Below are 13,161 nucleotides of genomic sequence, written 5' to 3' on the forward strand. Positions count from 1 at the left end.
AAAGCTGAAGATGAAGCCAAGCGCAGGGACCTCTGCAATGACCCCGCTGACGTAGAGATTCGGCATTTTCGGCGCAGGATCATGGAGATATCTTTGCCTAATAGCGGACTAGAGTTTGCCCCAGAGCTTGTTCTCTGGGGTTTGGGCCTCAAAAAGCTTTGATATTGGTCCAGGAAACGAGGTGAGAGTTCAAGGGCCTGTTACATGGCGGTTGCGGTGACTGCCAAGTGACGCCATCCAACAACACCCGCACTCAGCTCTTCCGCGGCATCAACGGAGGGCCTCAAACAAGGTCTCTTGGAGTCAATTTTCCTGTTTTACGAACAGAAGGTTGGTGTCTAACAGGAATAGTAATAGGATGCAAAGTTGACAATCATCAAGACCTATCGAGAGTTGGGCCTGCTCGTGAGCAGTAAGCCTCGCCCACGATCTTAAAAACACGACATGATCCCTCAGATAATAATGATATTACATTAGGCGGTTCAGACGAGACTATCGATTGAGCTGTGTCATCAGCACCATGGCTATCCTTTATTCCGAGGCACTACAGCTGATTCAGGCGGAGGCTCAGCAACATCACGACGCCTTTGTGGCTGATGGAGAACATGTTCCTATCAGCCATGCGCGGAATCGCGTTGCTCGCGATACCGTAGCGAGCCCCATACCGACCCCAAAATTCGATACATCCGCTATGGACGGATACGCGCTGAGTTCGTCGGCGACACAGGATGCGACCGTCGACCGCCCAGTGATATTTGAAGTCAAAGGCATGATCGCCGCGGGAGATGAGCCTTTGCGGATCGCCGCAAATGAGCCATCGGGAGGCCCTGTCTGCGTGGAGATCATGACAGGAGCTCCTTTTCCGACCAGTGTGAGCGGCGATGAATTGGACTGCTGTGTGCGAAACGAGGATGTGACGGTCACCGTGGACGAAGCGTCCAACCGCCGCTATCTTCGAGTCTTCAAGCCAGCAAAAGCGCAGCAGAATCGAAGATTTGCAGCGAGCGACTTTAAGAAAAGCGACATCCTCGTCGACGCGGGGGAAGTGGTCCATCCGGGCCACATCCTGTCGTTGGCACCTGTTGGAATCACCGAGATTGCAGTCATGCGCAAGCCTCGGGTAGCCGTCGTCTCTACCGGCTCGGAGCTATTGCCACCGGGTCTCGATCAACCGAGCATACATCGGATCAGCGACGCAAATGGGCCATATCTAACTGCGACCTTGGAGAGCTGGGGTGCTTCAGTGGACTTTTTGGGAATCATCCATGATCATGCCGAAACCCTGGAGCGGTCTCTGGGGTCGATTCTGAGAAAGAAGGAGTACGATGTGATCATCACCTCTGGAGCTGTCTCCGCCGGCCGATGCGACTTGATCCCTGTCGTGGTTCATCGATTGAACGCTCGCGTCGTGTTTCACAAGGTCGCCATGAGGCCGGGCCATCCCGTGCTTTTCGCCCAGATTCCCGATCCTTCAAGCAATGATCAGAATCTCGGGAGAGAAACGGCCTTTTTTGGGTTGCCAGGGAACCCCGTGGCCAGTGCGGCCTGCCTGCGCTTCCTGGTTCGTCCATACTTAAGATGCTTACAGCTGCAGCGACCGGATGACCTATCGCATGCATATCTTCTACCTCCTGACGAGGGTGAGACTTCAGCGATTAAAGAACCTCCGATAGTATCTACATTTCGTGGAGACATGGACGTCTTTCGACCGGCATTGGTCCGCGGCTCGTCAGGCCATGTACAGGTGAAACTCATACAGGATCACAGTCCAGGAAAGATTAAGCCTTTTCTGCATTCAAACTGTTGGATTCATATTCACAGAGGCGTTTCCGAGTTGAAGGCAGGTGACATTGTTGACGTTTACCCAAGCCACTGATTTCCTCGTCGTGCCGACAACATCGCCCTCCCTCTGTCAACTCGCTCGGGGTTTGGCCTCCCTCATATTGGAGGCCAGCTCCAAATCTGCTCGCGTATTGACATTGAATACCCACTTCTCCTCGCGTGGTCGAATCATCTGGCCACGCATGCGCTTCACCACCGCACTGGGTCCGAGGATTCCGTTTTGAATGTTCTGTCCGAGTGCCTGCAGTGCCCCCGGAGACCAGATACTCAGTAAAGGCTCACAAAGGCCATCTTTGTTCTGAAAACAGGTCACTGGCGCAGTCCACTCGCGTCGAAGTTGAGACAGCGCGGCGACAGATATGAATGGATAGTCACAAGCAACTACCAACCAGTGAGCACTTTCATCCTCGTGATGTGCAGCCAACAATCCGGCTGCCGGGCCGATTTCGGTGCTGTCATGCTCGCTGGATACTCCGGAACTGTCGTAGACTACATGTACATGGAAAGTGACAGCCCCGTGGTTGAGAATCAGTTGATTGTTCGTGATGGCGGTGATACGGCGATCGTTCTCAATGGCTTTTAACGAGTCGAGATCTCGCAATGATAGGAACACCACTTCTGATTCGGGACAAGCCTTGCGTAGGATGATCAGCAGATGTATGAACAAGGGGACATCACCGACGACATGTAAGAGTTCTTTGCGAGTGCCCATCCGCGATGAGTGGCCCCCGGCCAGCAAGAGTGGTTTCAGAAGAGCCATGGCGGATATTCAGGTAGTAGATAGTATTCTTCTGGATACAAATACAGGACAATTGAATCCCTGGTTATCCCTGCTTTTAAAGCAAAACCACGTGGGGAACGCAACCTTCCAGTCAAAATGACGACATACACGCGGCCTTGAATGTGACCTGATAGTGTCCAAGACTCCAATTCATATGGCGGTCATATCATTCAGATTACATACATTAAATCCATCTTATCAGACAAGACATTTCACCATTGCTTCCTCCTAGTTCAACTGCGACTGTTATCCCCTTGGTTGCGCTGTTCCAACATGTCACTGTCGAACCGAGGATCGAGTTTGTTCAGGACCTTGTTCGAGTGAGGCTTGGAGGTTTCGGGGGCGGTCGCTTTGGCTCCGGGGCCGCCAAAGGCCGGGGCTTGAGAGGTGTCTTTTGCTTGGTTTTGATCAGAAACCTCGGATGAGTCGACGACGTTGGATGCCTGCGTAGGATCACGCTGGAAGGTGGGTGGTTGCGACATCTTGGTAATTCTGACACGGTGTGGAGGGTGATATGAGAGTGGAGGATATAAGGAAGCAAGTTCAGCTCGCACGACTGCTTAATGGCTTTGATTCAGTTCATCCTTCACATCCGAATGCCATTATATACCTCGACACTGCCGACCCTGCCGGCTGTTACATCATATTGATGTTGATCCAACTCTCAATCCAGGAACCCGCCACTATATACCCTGAGATGCCAACTGCTGAATTTCTCTGCGGAATGCCATTATTTAGTCTAGCTTTGCAATAGAGCACTGATAATATTATCGCCAACATCATTTCCAGCATGAAACTTCCAGCCGTCAATATGCTGCCATGCACCCCAAGTTCTCGGATATTCCCAATCAGGTATCCCGGAAGAAAGATTTGATTGGACAATGCAAGGACGTCATGATAGAAACGGATCTGATTGGTTAATTTCAAAAAAATGACGTCAGCCTAATCTTGCAGCAGATTATGCCTGAGGCCTCTAAGAGATGCCTTGAATTCTGCTGTTGTCTAAGGCAGCGAGAATGAAATCCCTGGTATATCTGAATAAAAAGTTGCTTCGGGCTTCTGGGACACTTCATGGATTATATTGAGGTAGGTAAACTCAGGTTCAGTGCTGTATTTGGCTCGATATATAGTATTCGTCGAACTGTGGGATGTGGTGCAACGGGATACAAACACACAGTAGAGGCTCGAAGTCACCGAAGTAGATCTCAAGGAATGGGGCATGGAAGATGAGGACGTGCAATGGATGCCGGCAGATCGCCAAGGGATCAACTTTGCCATTACTCGCGTCTCATGATTCTTCAAGACAGGAAAATGTCGATGGATCACTTAGTTCTTCATACCCTCAAACACTCCGAGAAATCCCTGCAGCAGTCTTACACACTCACCAATCCGATTAAGAAACGGCGCACAGTGACTGCAGACCATCTCCTCCACCATCCAATTCTTCTGGGTAGCGGCGATCATGCCACGCTGTGCCCCCTCGGGGACGGCGATGTCCATTGTAGGAATAATAAACGCCAACCTTCCGGCATAAGCCTGGTCTGCCCAAGCGGGAGCAGATTGGGGGGAGTTGAACGCCAATGTGGAATGAGGTCTGATGTAACCTGCAAGATCTTTGACCACTTCTTGACTAATATCGGCGGCAAAGTTGGCAACAGGGTCTTCGGGGAGGTTCACTTTGTCGTAGGGCTACAGAACATCACTCATGTGTTCACACTCACCCAACCCCTAGGAAAAGAGTGGTAATACCTTGTCCAACAGAATCCATGGTGGGAGATTCCCTCCCTGCAATCCCGCACAACTTAATCCTTCTGGAACTAGGAAAGCAGCGATGAACACCATTCCTATGATGCCACCAGACTTGCCTTGTTGCCTTCGTTCTGTTTTAGCAAGTCCCATGGCAGCCGCGGCTCCAGGCATTCCTGCATAGGAATGCATCACCAGAAGGACATCGCGGCCCTCATCTTCCACTAGCGGGCGAATGACGCTGGCGATGGCCTCAGAATCAGCTTTGCAGTCTGCGCTCGTGGGATCCGCGGGGTCCAGAGATGGATATTCAGCATAGCGGACAGGATACCCGGCTGTGGTGAGAGCTTTGAGGAAAGGGCGGTAAAAAGCTGGAGAGATCCATGCACCGGGGACGAGGACAATAGTGGTCATTGTATCATCATATGAACGGGTGGAAGGAATACGAGATGAGATCAAATGTGTTGAGGTGAATCAGACTCTTAATATGTGGATATGATATTGGCAATTAGCAGAAAAACGAGCCCAGAACGCCATCTCATTTCCCCTTTCAAGGATTCCGATCCCGCCCATGCTCTATAGTAGGGATATCCCATGCTATAGTATCGACTTCGAATGCTATAATAGTAGGGATATCGAATACTATAGGAGGAATATTGAATTCTTATATGGTAGGGACAAGGGACATCAATATCAAATACTAGTATAGTATCCCTACTATACTAGCATTCGAAATCCCTAGTAGGTATTAGGGGGGTATTTATACAAAGTACATATAGTAAGGAGGATATTGCTACTTATATATAAGTTATGATAAGCCTAAGTATATCCCAGATAGAGTTAGACCTAGGCTTATATAAACCTAGACCTTAAGTAACTATTCTTTGTAATGTTATTTCCAGATCTGATGAAGCCGAGCATGTAAAACGATACCATATCGCGGCTTTACTTCACGTCTGCAAAGGGAACCCGAAAATGTACGTGCGATTGCGACCCCCAATTCTTATTCCCGGTCTCGCTCGGAGTATCGAGGGGTAGATAGACATTTTGTCGTCTATTTTAGTTAAACTATGCATAGGAACATACATCGATCGTATAACCCTCCATTCCAAGCTGTGAGTAGGTACGCAGTACCTAAATCCACGCTAAAGTACTCTCAATCTCTCCCACTTTTCAAGAGCCTGGACATATTGAGACCGCGTCTTTTCCAGCCTCGCGCGCATGCGAATATCCGTTTCGTCTTCCCCGGCAACGGTATTCAGTTCCCCGTCATCTAGATTAGCAAAAGTCTTGACAGAGACGATGAGCATGGGGCATTTCGGTCCTAGCACATGTCGCTCGACGACTTGCATCGCTACATTGTCAATGAATCGGTACAGCGCAATTTTGTAGTATGACTCCAGCCTTGCACGGACAAAAAGCACCTGGCTCAGCAAAGTCGAGATAAAACGTGACTGGGGGCCGTAATCGCTAGGGGCCCCCACACTCTCCCTGTTTGTTGCGTGGTCAACAGATTGGGCCATTGTCGTCTTCTTGCCGAGTAAGATCTCGCCTCGTTGCTTATCTGCAGCTATAGTCTCAGATATCAACGTGGGGTCGCGAGTCACGAGCGGCCGGGCTTGATTATCCTCGATAAGTTCGCGGAGAGCCGTGTCTGCATCTTGGTTCCACTCTTCCAGCGTCTTTCCAACAATGCGACTCACTTCCAATCGCACTTTGCTGTTGGGTATGGCTATCCTTAAAAGTACCTCGTGGCAGTTCTTGGCGAGATCTTTCACATCTTCAACAAAGCTTCGAGCAATCCCCTCCCAATGTGTTGACAGCTTCCGGAACATCTTCTCCTCCACATCTGGGTGGATGCTCCCGGGAAGGCTGCGCCCCTCGCTGATTTTGGCTTCCTTGTATATCTCGGAATATATACCAGGGGCATTCATGACTTTTTCTTCCCACTCCTCCGGGTTCATCGAGCTGAGTATTTTCAGGTCGTCCTGATAGCTCGAAAATAGAATTGGCATGTTATCTGGGCTCACCATCTCTTTATAGAACTGATCAAGACGACGCTGCACTCGGTATCGAAGCATGATCCTCGGATCCTCCGACGGTACATCTTGATATTGGCCTCTCAGAGTCGCATTCGCCATTTTCTGCATTTCGTTACAGAATTGGAAGACGAAGTATCGCTGGGCTTTAGGGCTATCACGGGTCTCTCCCATTCGGTTAAGGTCTGATTCGCAGTCCTGAAGTTTCTGACGGATCTCTGCAATGATGTGGGGGAGGCCTGACTGAATCTGGGACCGCCGCTCCTTGTCGACGTATTTCATCAACGATCGTATGCCTGTCCTATCCTTCGCCACTCCCTCCCAAGCCTTTTGGGCGAACTCGATCGTTTCTCGTTCGTCGCGCTCAGCGTCTGTGATATGGGTCTCAGTAGGTATCCTGTTCCGCAATCCGAACCAGCCGTGGTCCAGGTGAGGAACAGTAGGCAAATCATTCTGCAGGAGTTTGACCATCTATGATATAGGAGCACTTAGCGCCATAAGGCAGATAGAAATGGCCGAGCGGATACACATACCCAATCATCGGAGCCTTCCTGCTTGCGATCGCATTTTGTGAGCACGCCAATGCATCGGCTTTCCAGTCCCGGTACGTCTTCAATTAGTTCAAAAGTTTTGTGCCGCTCCACGTCCACATTGTCAATAACCACCCTGGAAGTTGTCAGCTTTCGTAATTAGGTAGCCACAGATCTCGTCCGACTCCGTACAAGACAATATTCCGTTCGTTTGCTAGGTAGCTGCGAGCCAGCTCCCATGCAACTGCCGCATTAGGCTGCGCATGTGGTTCTTCCTCTGCTACACGATCTTGCTTCTTACTCTTTTGGCCCTTCCGTATGAGACCCGGGAGATCGACGATCGTCCAGTGCATCTCGTCTGGGCCCGACCGCTCAATTCGGAGTGTGGCGTCGCTCAGACTCAACTGCTTGCCTGGCTTCCGTTCGCCGAAAATACACTCCGTTGCCTAGCTGCATGAGCGACGAAGGACATCAGTCTATACTTATTCAACACACCTCACCTATGATCTCTTCCATCACTTCCGAAGTCAGCTCCTCCTTTTCAATCGTAAAGTCTTGTATGCGAATGAGAAGCGCCTCGTCATTCTCGGATAGTCGTCCCGGCGCAATAGTAGCCTTAACCGGGTATTTATTGGAGGCGGAGGTCTGTCTGAAGGAAATCTGAATAGGGAAACGAGTGCACATAGTGTCCTTGACTGGGAACGAAACTTCGGTTATGGCTTGGAGCACCGAGCTCTTGCCGGTACTCTGGTCTCCTACTACCACAAGCTGATATCGTTAGCCATGGCCAGGTCATCATTCAGCTGCGGCCACTTGACTTACCTCTGGCAGATTAATTGTGCTGCTCAGCCCAAGCTCCTGAAGCTCATCGATAAAGGCCAGCTGCTCTGAGCTTTCGACTCCGACGAAGTGGCGTACTCGTTTTCCCATGATGACGGCTCTGATAGTATACCCACGGTTGCAATGCTATCATGAGTTCTCTCCCAATCGCAGTCAAGGGAACACGTCGAATTTAAGTCCATGCTGCAAGCCCCGACGACGAACAAAACATTGTGTACCGTCGCTATTCTCGGCTCAAGTCTTGCCGCAGTCGCCATGCATTAGTAGCTACACTAACAGCCGCTAAACTCCAATCCCAGTACCCGTGAGAACCGTCTATTTGTTGTTGAGCTAGTAGCGCTCACCCCGCGCCACGACTATCAATGATTGTGGACTTCACCCCTGATACCACTTATCACTCAGGAGTATTAGTCTGACAGATACAGCAGGAGCTACATATCCTGCTCATTAGTTTGTTCTCAAGTCCCACTCTTGAGTCAGCTCGAGTCTGCCTTCATTCAGCCCCGCAGAGATAAAAGCATTCAGTCAGGAAGTCTCAATAACACAAACATCGAAGGTTTGATTTTTCGAAGAAAGAAAAAGCTAAATATAATCAAATCGACGTGCCAAGCAATTAAAGTAAAATCCATGTGATTCACGAAGACGATGACGACTAGGAATTCCAGCCTCGAAACCGCATCTAATTCCACACTAATATTCATGGGATATGAAATTTCCTTATGATCTAGTGGAGACCATGACTAGGCATCCCAAACAAGACGCGCCTCTTTGCCAGGTGCCTAAGAACCCGCACCGGTCCGCGCCGAAAGCAACTCTACTCCCCTCACACAATGATTGGTGAACAGGCCAAAGAATTAACAAAGGCATGTCTAGTTTTCATTGTATACCCTCAGATGGTGTCAAGCCCGGTCAAATAGTGGATCTCCTGCGCCCCTAAGCATGCCTGTAATCTGATTGGTCGCTTTGAAACCGCTTACCTATCTAGGTAATAAGACCACCAGAAAATTTTGAATTCACTACTCTCTGGAACGTAAGGTTGTATCCACACCTAGATATCCACTCCTACCTACCTAGCATACCAACCAGCAACCATGGATATCACCTCCCTACTTTATCAGCTAGATACGCTACCATCCAGCCTGATACCATCCAGCCCAAAGAAGCTGGATAGTAAGAGGTCTAATACTGTTAAATCTGAAGCATCACTAGCTAAGAAGTAAAGGATGATGTATAAGGAGAAGGCAGAGAAGATTCTTAGTAAGATTCCTAATATTAAAAGTGTTAAATTTAATTAGACATCGCCATAACCCACAAAACCCACGACCCAACCCAACCCAACCCACGATTGGGTTGGGTTTTGGGTCCATTTCTACAACCCACTATGGGTTATGGGTCAGCGTGGGTAACCCACAGTGGGTTGTTGGGGCCCTAATTGGGTCATAAACAATACAAATAATAGGAAGACTTGTGACTGCATAATTTGTGCAATTTTCGTCTGTATTTTTTAGTATCTCTCTTACATCTAGATTTTCTGGATAAAAATGAGATTTAGGATCAAATGAGTTTAAATTAAGAGAAACTACCACGTATACTATCGCTAATAATATGTATATTGATCATCATCATATCTTCTACGCTTCCGGGCTCTTACTGATGCACGAATCTGAGTATTTCCCTCCTCAGATGTTGGTAGAGGAAGCTCAGCTTCATGATCAGATGTAATAGCATGCTCTGTCTCCTCCATCTCCTCCTCTTCCTCCTGTGTGCCTTGCTCCTCGGTATTACTGATCAGATTGAGATCAAACTGACTAGGTGTATCCTCTCTTTCTTCCTTTGCTGCTTCAATCTCATCATGAGAGAAGAACTCCTTCAGAAATATAGCCTGTTTGTCTTTGATATTGAACTTTGAAGTACAAAGGAACATCATAAGCTCCTGGATTGTCACAGCATTTAATCTTCCTCGGCGATAATGACAAATATCTCGAGCAGTATTAAATAGCCGTTCAACACCAGCACCAGTTGCAGGAACTGAAAGCACGTCTCGCGCGAGGGCTGTAAGCGCTGGAAAGCGACGCTGGTTATCTTTCCAGAATGACAGAGGCGAGATATTAATAGTATCTATTAAGTGATTAATATCATATAATCTAAGCTTTTAATTGGCACATACCACTGTCGAGATATCGTGTAAGTTCATTACACGGCGCTGTTGATTGATAGTCACTTTCATTTAACATCATGTCAAGGCGTGACCCTATTCTGGTTGACACTAGAGAGTGATGCGATGTCTGTTTATTGGCAAGACGTTCCTGGTATGGAACCAGATATTCTTTGAAGCAATTCCGATATGTCTTGCGCCATTTGTTATCCCAGTCCTTAGTCAAAAAGAACTTGAACTTATTTACAGGCGCGAGCATCGTGCTGATTGCATAAAGGTGCCCTCGGATATTATCCGTTTCGGAGTAATAGGTATCGAGCTTCTGCTGAGCGGCCTTTAGCGCCTGGAGCATCTGTTTCTTCCAGGTAATCTTTTTCCGTTGAAGTTGGGTAATTGACTGCTCAAGATGCTCAAAGAGTTTGTTATAAATCTTAAAGACATGATGTGTAGTAGCATCCTTCGTCTTTGAGAGTTCATTGGTAAACTCAAAGAATGGTTGCGTGATCCAAAGAAGGTAGTCAATCTGGCGCCATTCTTCGTCATCAAGCACTAAATCGACACGATCATATTCAGCACAGAACGGGGCAAAGATAGATCGTAGTCGCTTTGCGCGTCGAAGCATCAGGAATGTAGAATTCCAGCGTGTCTTGACATCCTGGATTGGCACAAGTTTTGTTGATTCAGTTTGTAAGTTATAGAACGTCTCCCGGCGTTGAGGGCTTGCATTGACGTAGATAGCAAGGTTACGAATCTAGATATGTAGTTATTAGTATTATAGTACATAACTTAGAGAGATATCCACATACCTTGGTCAACGTATTAGCAATCTCCCGCTTCATCGCATTAGTACGGGCTGACTGAGATCGCTGCTCTGTCCATTGTGTCTCTGTTGTCTTATTAAGCGGAATGGCGTTTATATTTCTAAGGAGCTCGTTAAGGCTTAGTTGAATGACATGTGCAAGGCATGGAACATGAATCAGAATGGTATCATCTGATATTGACTGCTGTAAAGTATTAATCAGGGTCCGGTTATTTGATGCATTATCAGTTGTGATTGCAAACACCCGATCCTCAATCTTATGCTGATGAATGATATCTAGGAGGACACTACTCAAGTTGGCACCAGAGTGTGTTCCATGAAGTGGTTCAAATCCAAGCAGAACCTCACGGTACTGCCAGTCCTCATCGATGAAATAGCCACTAACCGCCATAAACGCCTGAGAGAATGGAGACGTCCAGCAATCGAGCGCAATCGATAGCTTTGCATCATCAGGAAGTTTCTGAAGAATACCTTGTTGTCGTTCTTTCACAGAGATTTGTAGCCGACGTCGAATAGTCTTTGCAGAAGGAATCTGAGGACTTGATGGAGCAGATTGCGCCATTCGGATCAAGCTATGGAACTTGGGATGCTCGATAAGCTGAAATGGAAGGCGAGCGACCGTTAGAAAGGTCAGAAGCCTCTCTTCCTAAGCCTCTTGAGTGAATTCACGGTTGACCGGAGAATCCTGGCCCTATAACCCATCAATATTAGCAGAAAATCCTACTAAATACAAAGTAGACGAAAAGCTCACTATTTTCCGTATAAACTTTGTGATATCTGACTTCTGCACCTTACTAGCTCTTAAACAGCTAGCAGTATTAAGGTGTTTTGACATTGTTGAAGTGCCTTGACGCTGTTTCTTCCCGTCATTTCCCTCACGTAGAGTATAAGGATGCTCCAGAATCTGACCGCAGCGCTTACACATAACCTTTGGCGCACCATCAGAGCTATTTGCGACTTGGTGAAAATGACTCCAAGTAGTTGATTGATGGTTTGAGTCCCAACGGATCTTACTCTTCTTCCCGAAACCTGTTTCAAGCCACCAATCCACCCAATCACTATGAAGCATTTCGTCGTAGAGAACGTACGCCTTTCTTCGATCAGGGCCAACACGCGTGAGTGAGGAAGGGATCACAGGGGGGGGAAGCGGTCGAAGAAACTCCGGATCAAAGGAATCAAATGTTTGCTGGCTACTGGAGAGATCAGATGTGAATATCTGCGGATTCTCAGGTGTAAGATAAGCAATATTTTCTATATCGCCATCATATAGGGATGAGTAGTCAGATTGCTGACTTTGAGACATCATAACACGAAGCAAGGAAACATCAAGGGGTAGATAGTAAGAGGAAAGAGAGAGACATACAGAGATCTACTAAGCTGGTTAACTTAGTGATAAACAGAGTGTCAGACGCGTTGATACATCATAACATTAGACCTATAGACCCTTGAATTCGTCTGCAAATTGGTCAGGCGTAATAGGTTTAAGTGGGTAGAACCCATGAAAACCCATGATTAACCCATAAGAACCCACACTAACCCACGACAACCCATACATAACCCATTGAAACCCATAAGAACCCACTAAAAACCCATGAGAACCCACTAAGAACCCACTAAGAACCCATAAGAACCCATAAGAACCCACAGAAACCCATAAGAACCCTTAGAATGAAAGAAACTGAATTGTGATGAAAGCAATTCATTTGGAGTGCTGCACTCCAAATGAATTGGGATGAATCCAGCAACTTTTAACACCATTTCATAGTATACTCTATATTAGACATCGCCAAAACCCACGAATGGGTCGAAGACCCCGACCCACGACCTAACCCACGACCCAACCCATAACCCATCGTGGGGCCCCATTGGGGCCCCATGAAAACCCAACTTTGCATAAAATTCAGGTCTTAGCAGTCATAAAACTGCTGATTCATCTTAATAAAATACTGTTATTTATCACTGTTTCAGTCACCATCATCATTAACAGCACTATTCAACTACAACACTCGCGAAATTTAAGAATATTCCTTTGTATATTAATAAAATAAGGATAGTAATAGCATATTTACCTAAGTTTAACTGTCTACAACTATGTTCTGTTAGTATTAAGGTGGTATTATTAATGATTACATGTATAGTCGCGAAGATATATTTTGAGAGTTAGGCAAAGTAGGTGTGTCTTCATAAGAATAACATTAATTCACTTGATATTAATTATTTAAGTCTCTAATACAGAGTTATATATATTAATCAAATCTTAAGAGTCTTATTTATTAGCAAACTGTTACAACACCAACACCACAAGGCGGATGCGACAGGCAAAATTACGGAGCAGCGATAACCAATCGATCACCAGCAATACAGCTCCTGCGCGGCACGGTTAGGATTGCTCCACGACCGCCTACTTC

The 13,161-nt window shown here is 47.2% G+C and overlaps 5 protein-coding genes across 5 annotated transcripts; 1 reads left to right on the forward strand and 4 right to left on the reverse strand.

The window, feature by feature from the left end:
- Positions 1-520: 520 nt before the first annotated feature.
- Positions 521-1,876, forward strand: CDV56_104207 (molybdopterin molybdotransferase MoeA; the record flags this gene model as incomplete). The annotated part of the gene is made up of 1 exon (XM_026757826.1): positions 521-1,876. One exon carries the CDS (start codon positions 521-523, stop codon positions 1,874-1,876), a length of 1,356 nt encoding a protein of 451 aa, XP_026611220.1.
- Positions 1,877-1,912: 36 nt separating this feature from the next.
- On the reverse strand, positions 1,913-2,602 carry CDV56_104339 (molybdenum cofactor guanylyltransferase; the record flags this gene model as incomplete). The annotated part of the gene is made up of 1 exon (XM_026757958.1): positions 1,913-2,602. The coding sequence occupies one exon, from the start codon at positions 2,600-2,602 to the stop codon at positions 1,913-1,915; it is 690 nt and encodes a 229-aa protein (XP_026611221.1).
- A 254-nt stretch (positions 2,603-2,856) lies between these two features.
- On the reverse strand, positions 2,857-3,105 carry CDV56_104439 (uncharacterized protein; the record flags this gene model as incomplete). The annotated part of the gene is made up of 1 exon (XM_026758058.1): positions 2,857-3,105. One exon carries the CDS (start codon positions 3,103-3,105, stop codon positions 2,857-2,859), a length of 249 nt encoding a protein of 82 aa, XP_026611222.1.
- Positions 3,106-3,949: 844 nt separating this feature from the next.
- CDV56_104529 (uncharacterized protein) lies at positions 3,950-4,783 on the reverse strand (the record flags this gene model as incomplete). Its single annotated transcript, XM_026758148.1, has 2 exons — positions 3,950-4,312; positions 4,373-4,783. The coding sequence occupies 2 exons, from the start codon at positions 4,781-4,783 to the stop codon at positions 3,950-3,952; spliced, it is 774 nt and encodes a 257-aa protein (XP_026611223.1).
- Positions 4,784-5,514: 731 nt separating this feature from the next.
- CDV56_104663 (putative dynamin family GTPase) lies at positions 5,515-7,868 on the reverse strand (the record flags this gene model as incomplete). Its single annotated transcript, XM_026758282.1, has 5 exons — positions 5,515-6,879; positions 6,942-7,074; positions 7,131-7,384; positions 7,434-7,706; positions 7,761-7,868. 5 exons carry the CDS (start codon positions 7,866-7,868, stop codon positions 5,515-5,517), a joined length of 2,133 nt encoding a protein of 710 aa, XP_026611224.1.
- Between the last annotated feature and the right edge of the window lie 5,293 nt (positions 7,869-13,161).

The sequence above is a fragment of the Aspergillus thermomutatus genome (assembly GCF_002237265.1).
Source record: "Aspergillus thermomutatus strain HMR AF 39 chromosome Unknown NODE_242, whole genome shotgun sequence".
Taxonomy (NCBI): domain Eukaryota; kingdom Fungi; phylum Ascomycota; class Eurotiomycetes; order Eurotiales; family Aspergillaceae; genus Aspergillus; species Aspergillus thermomutatus.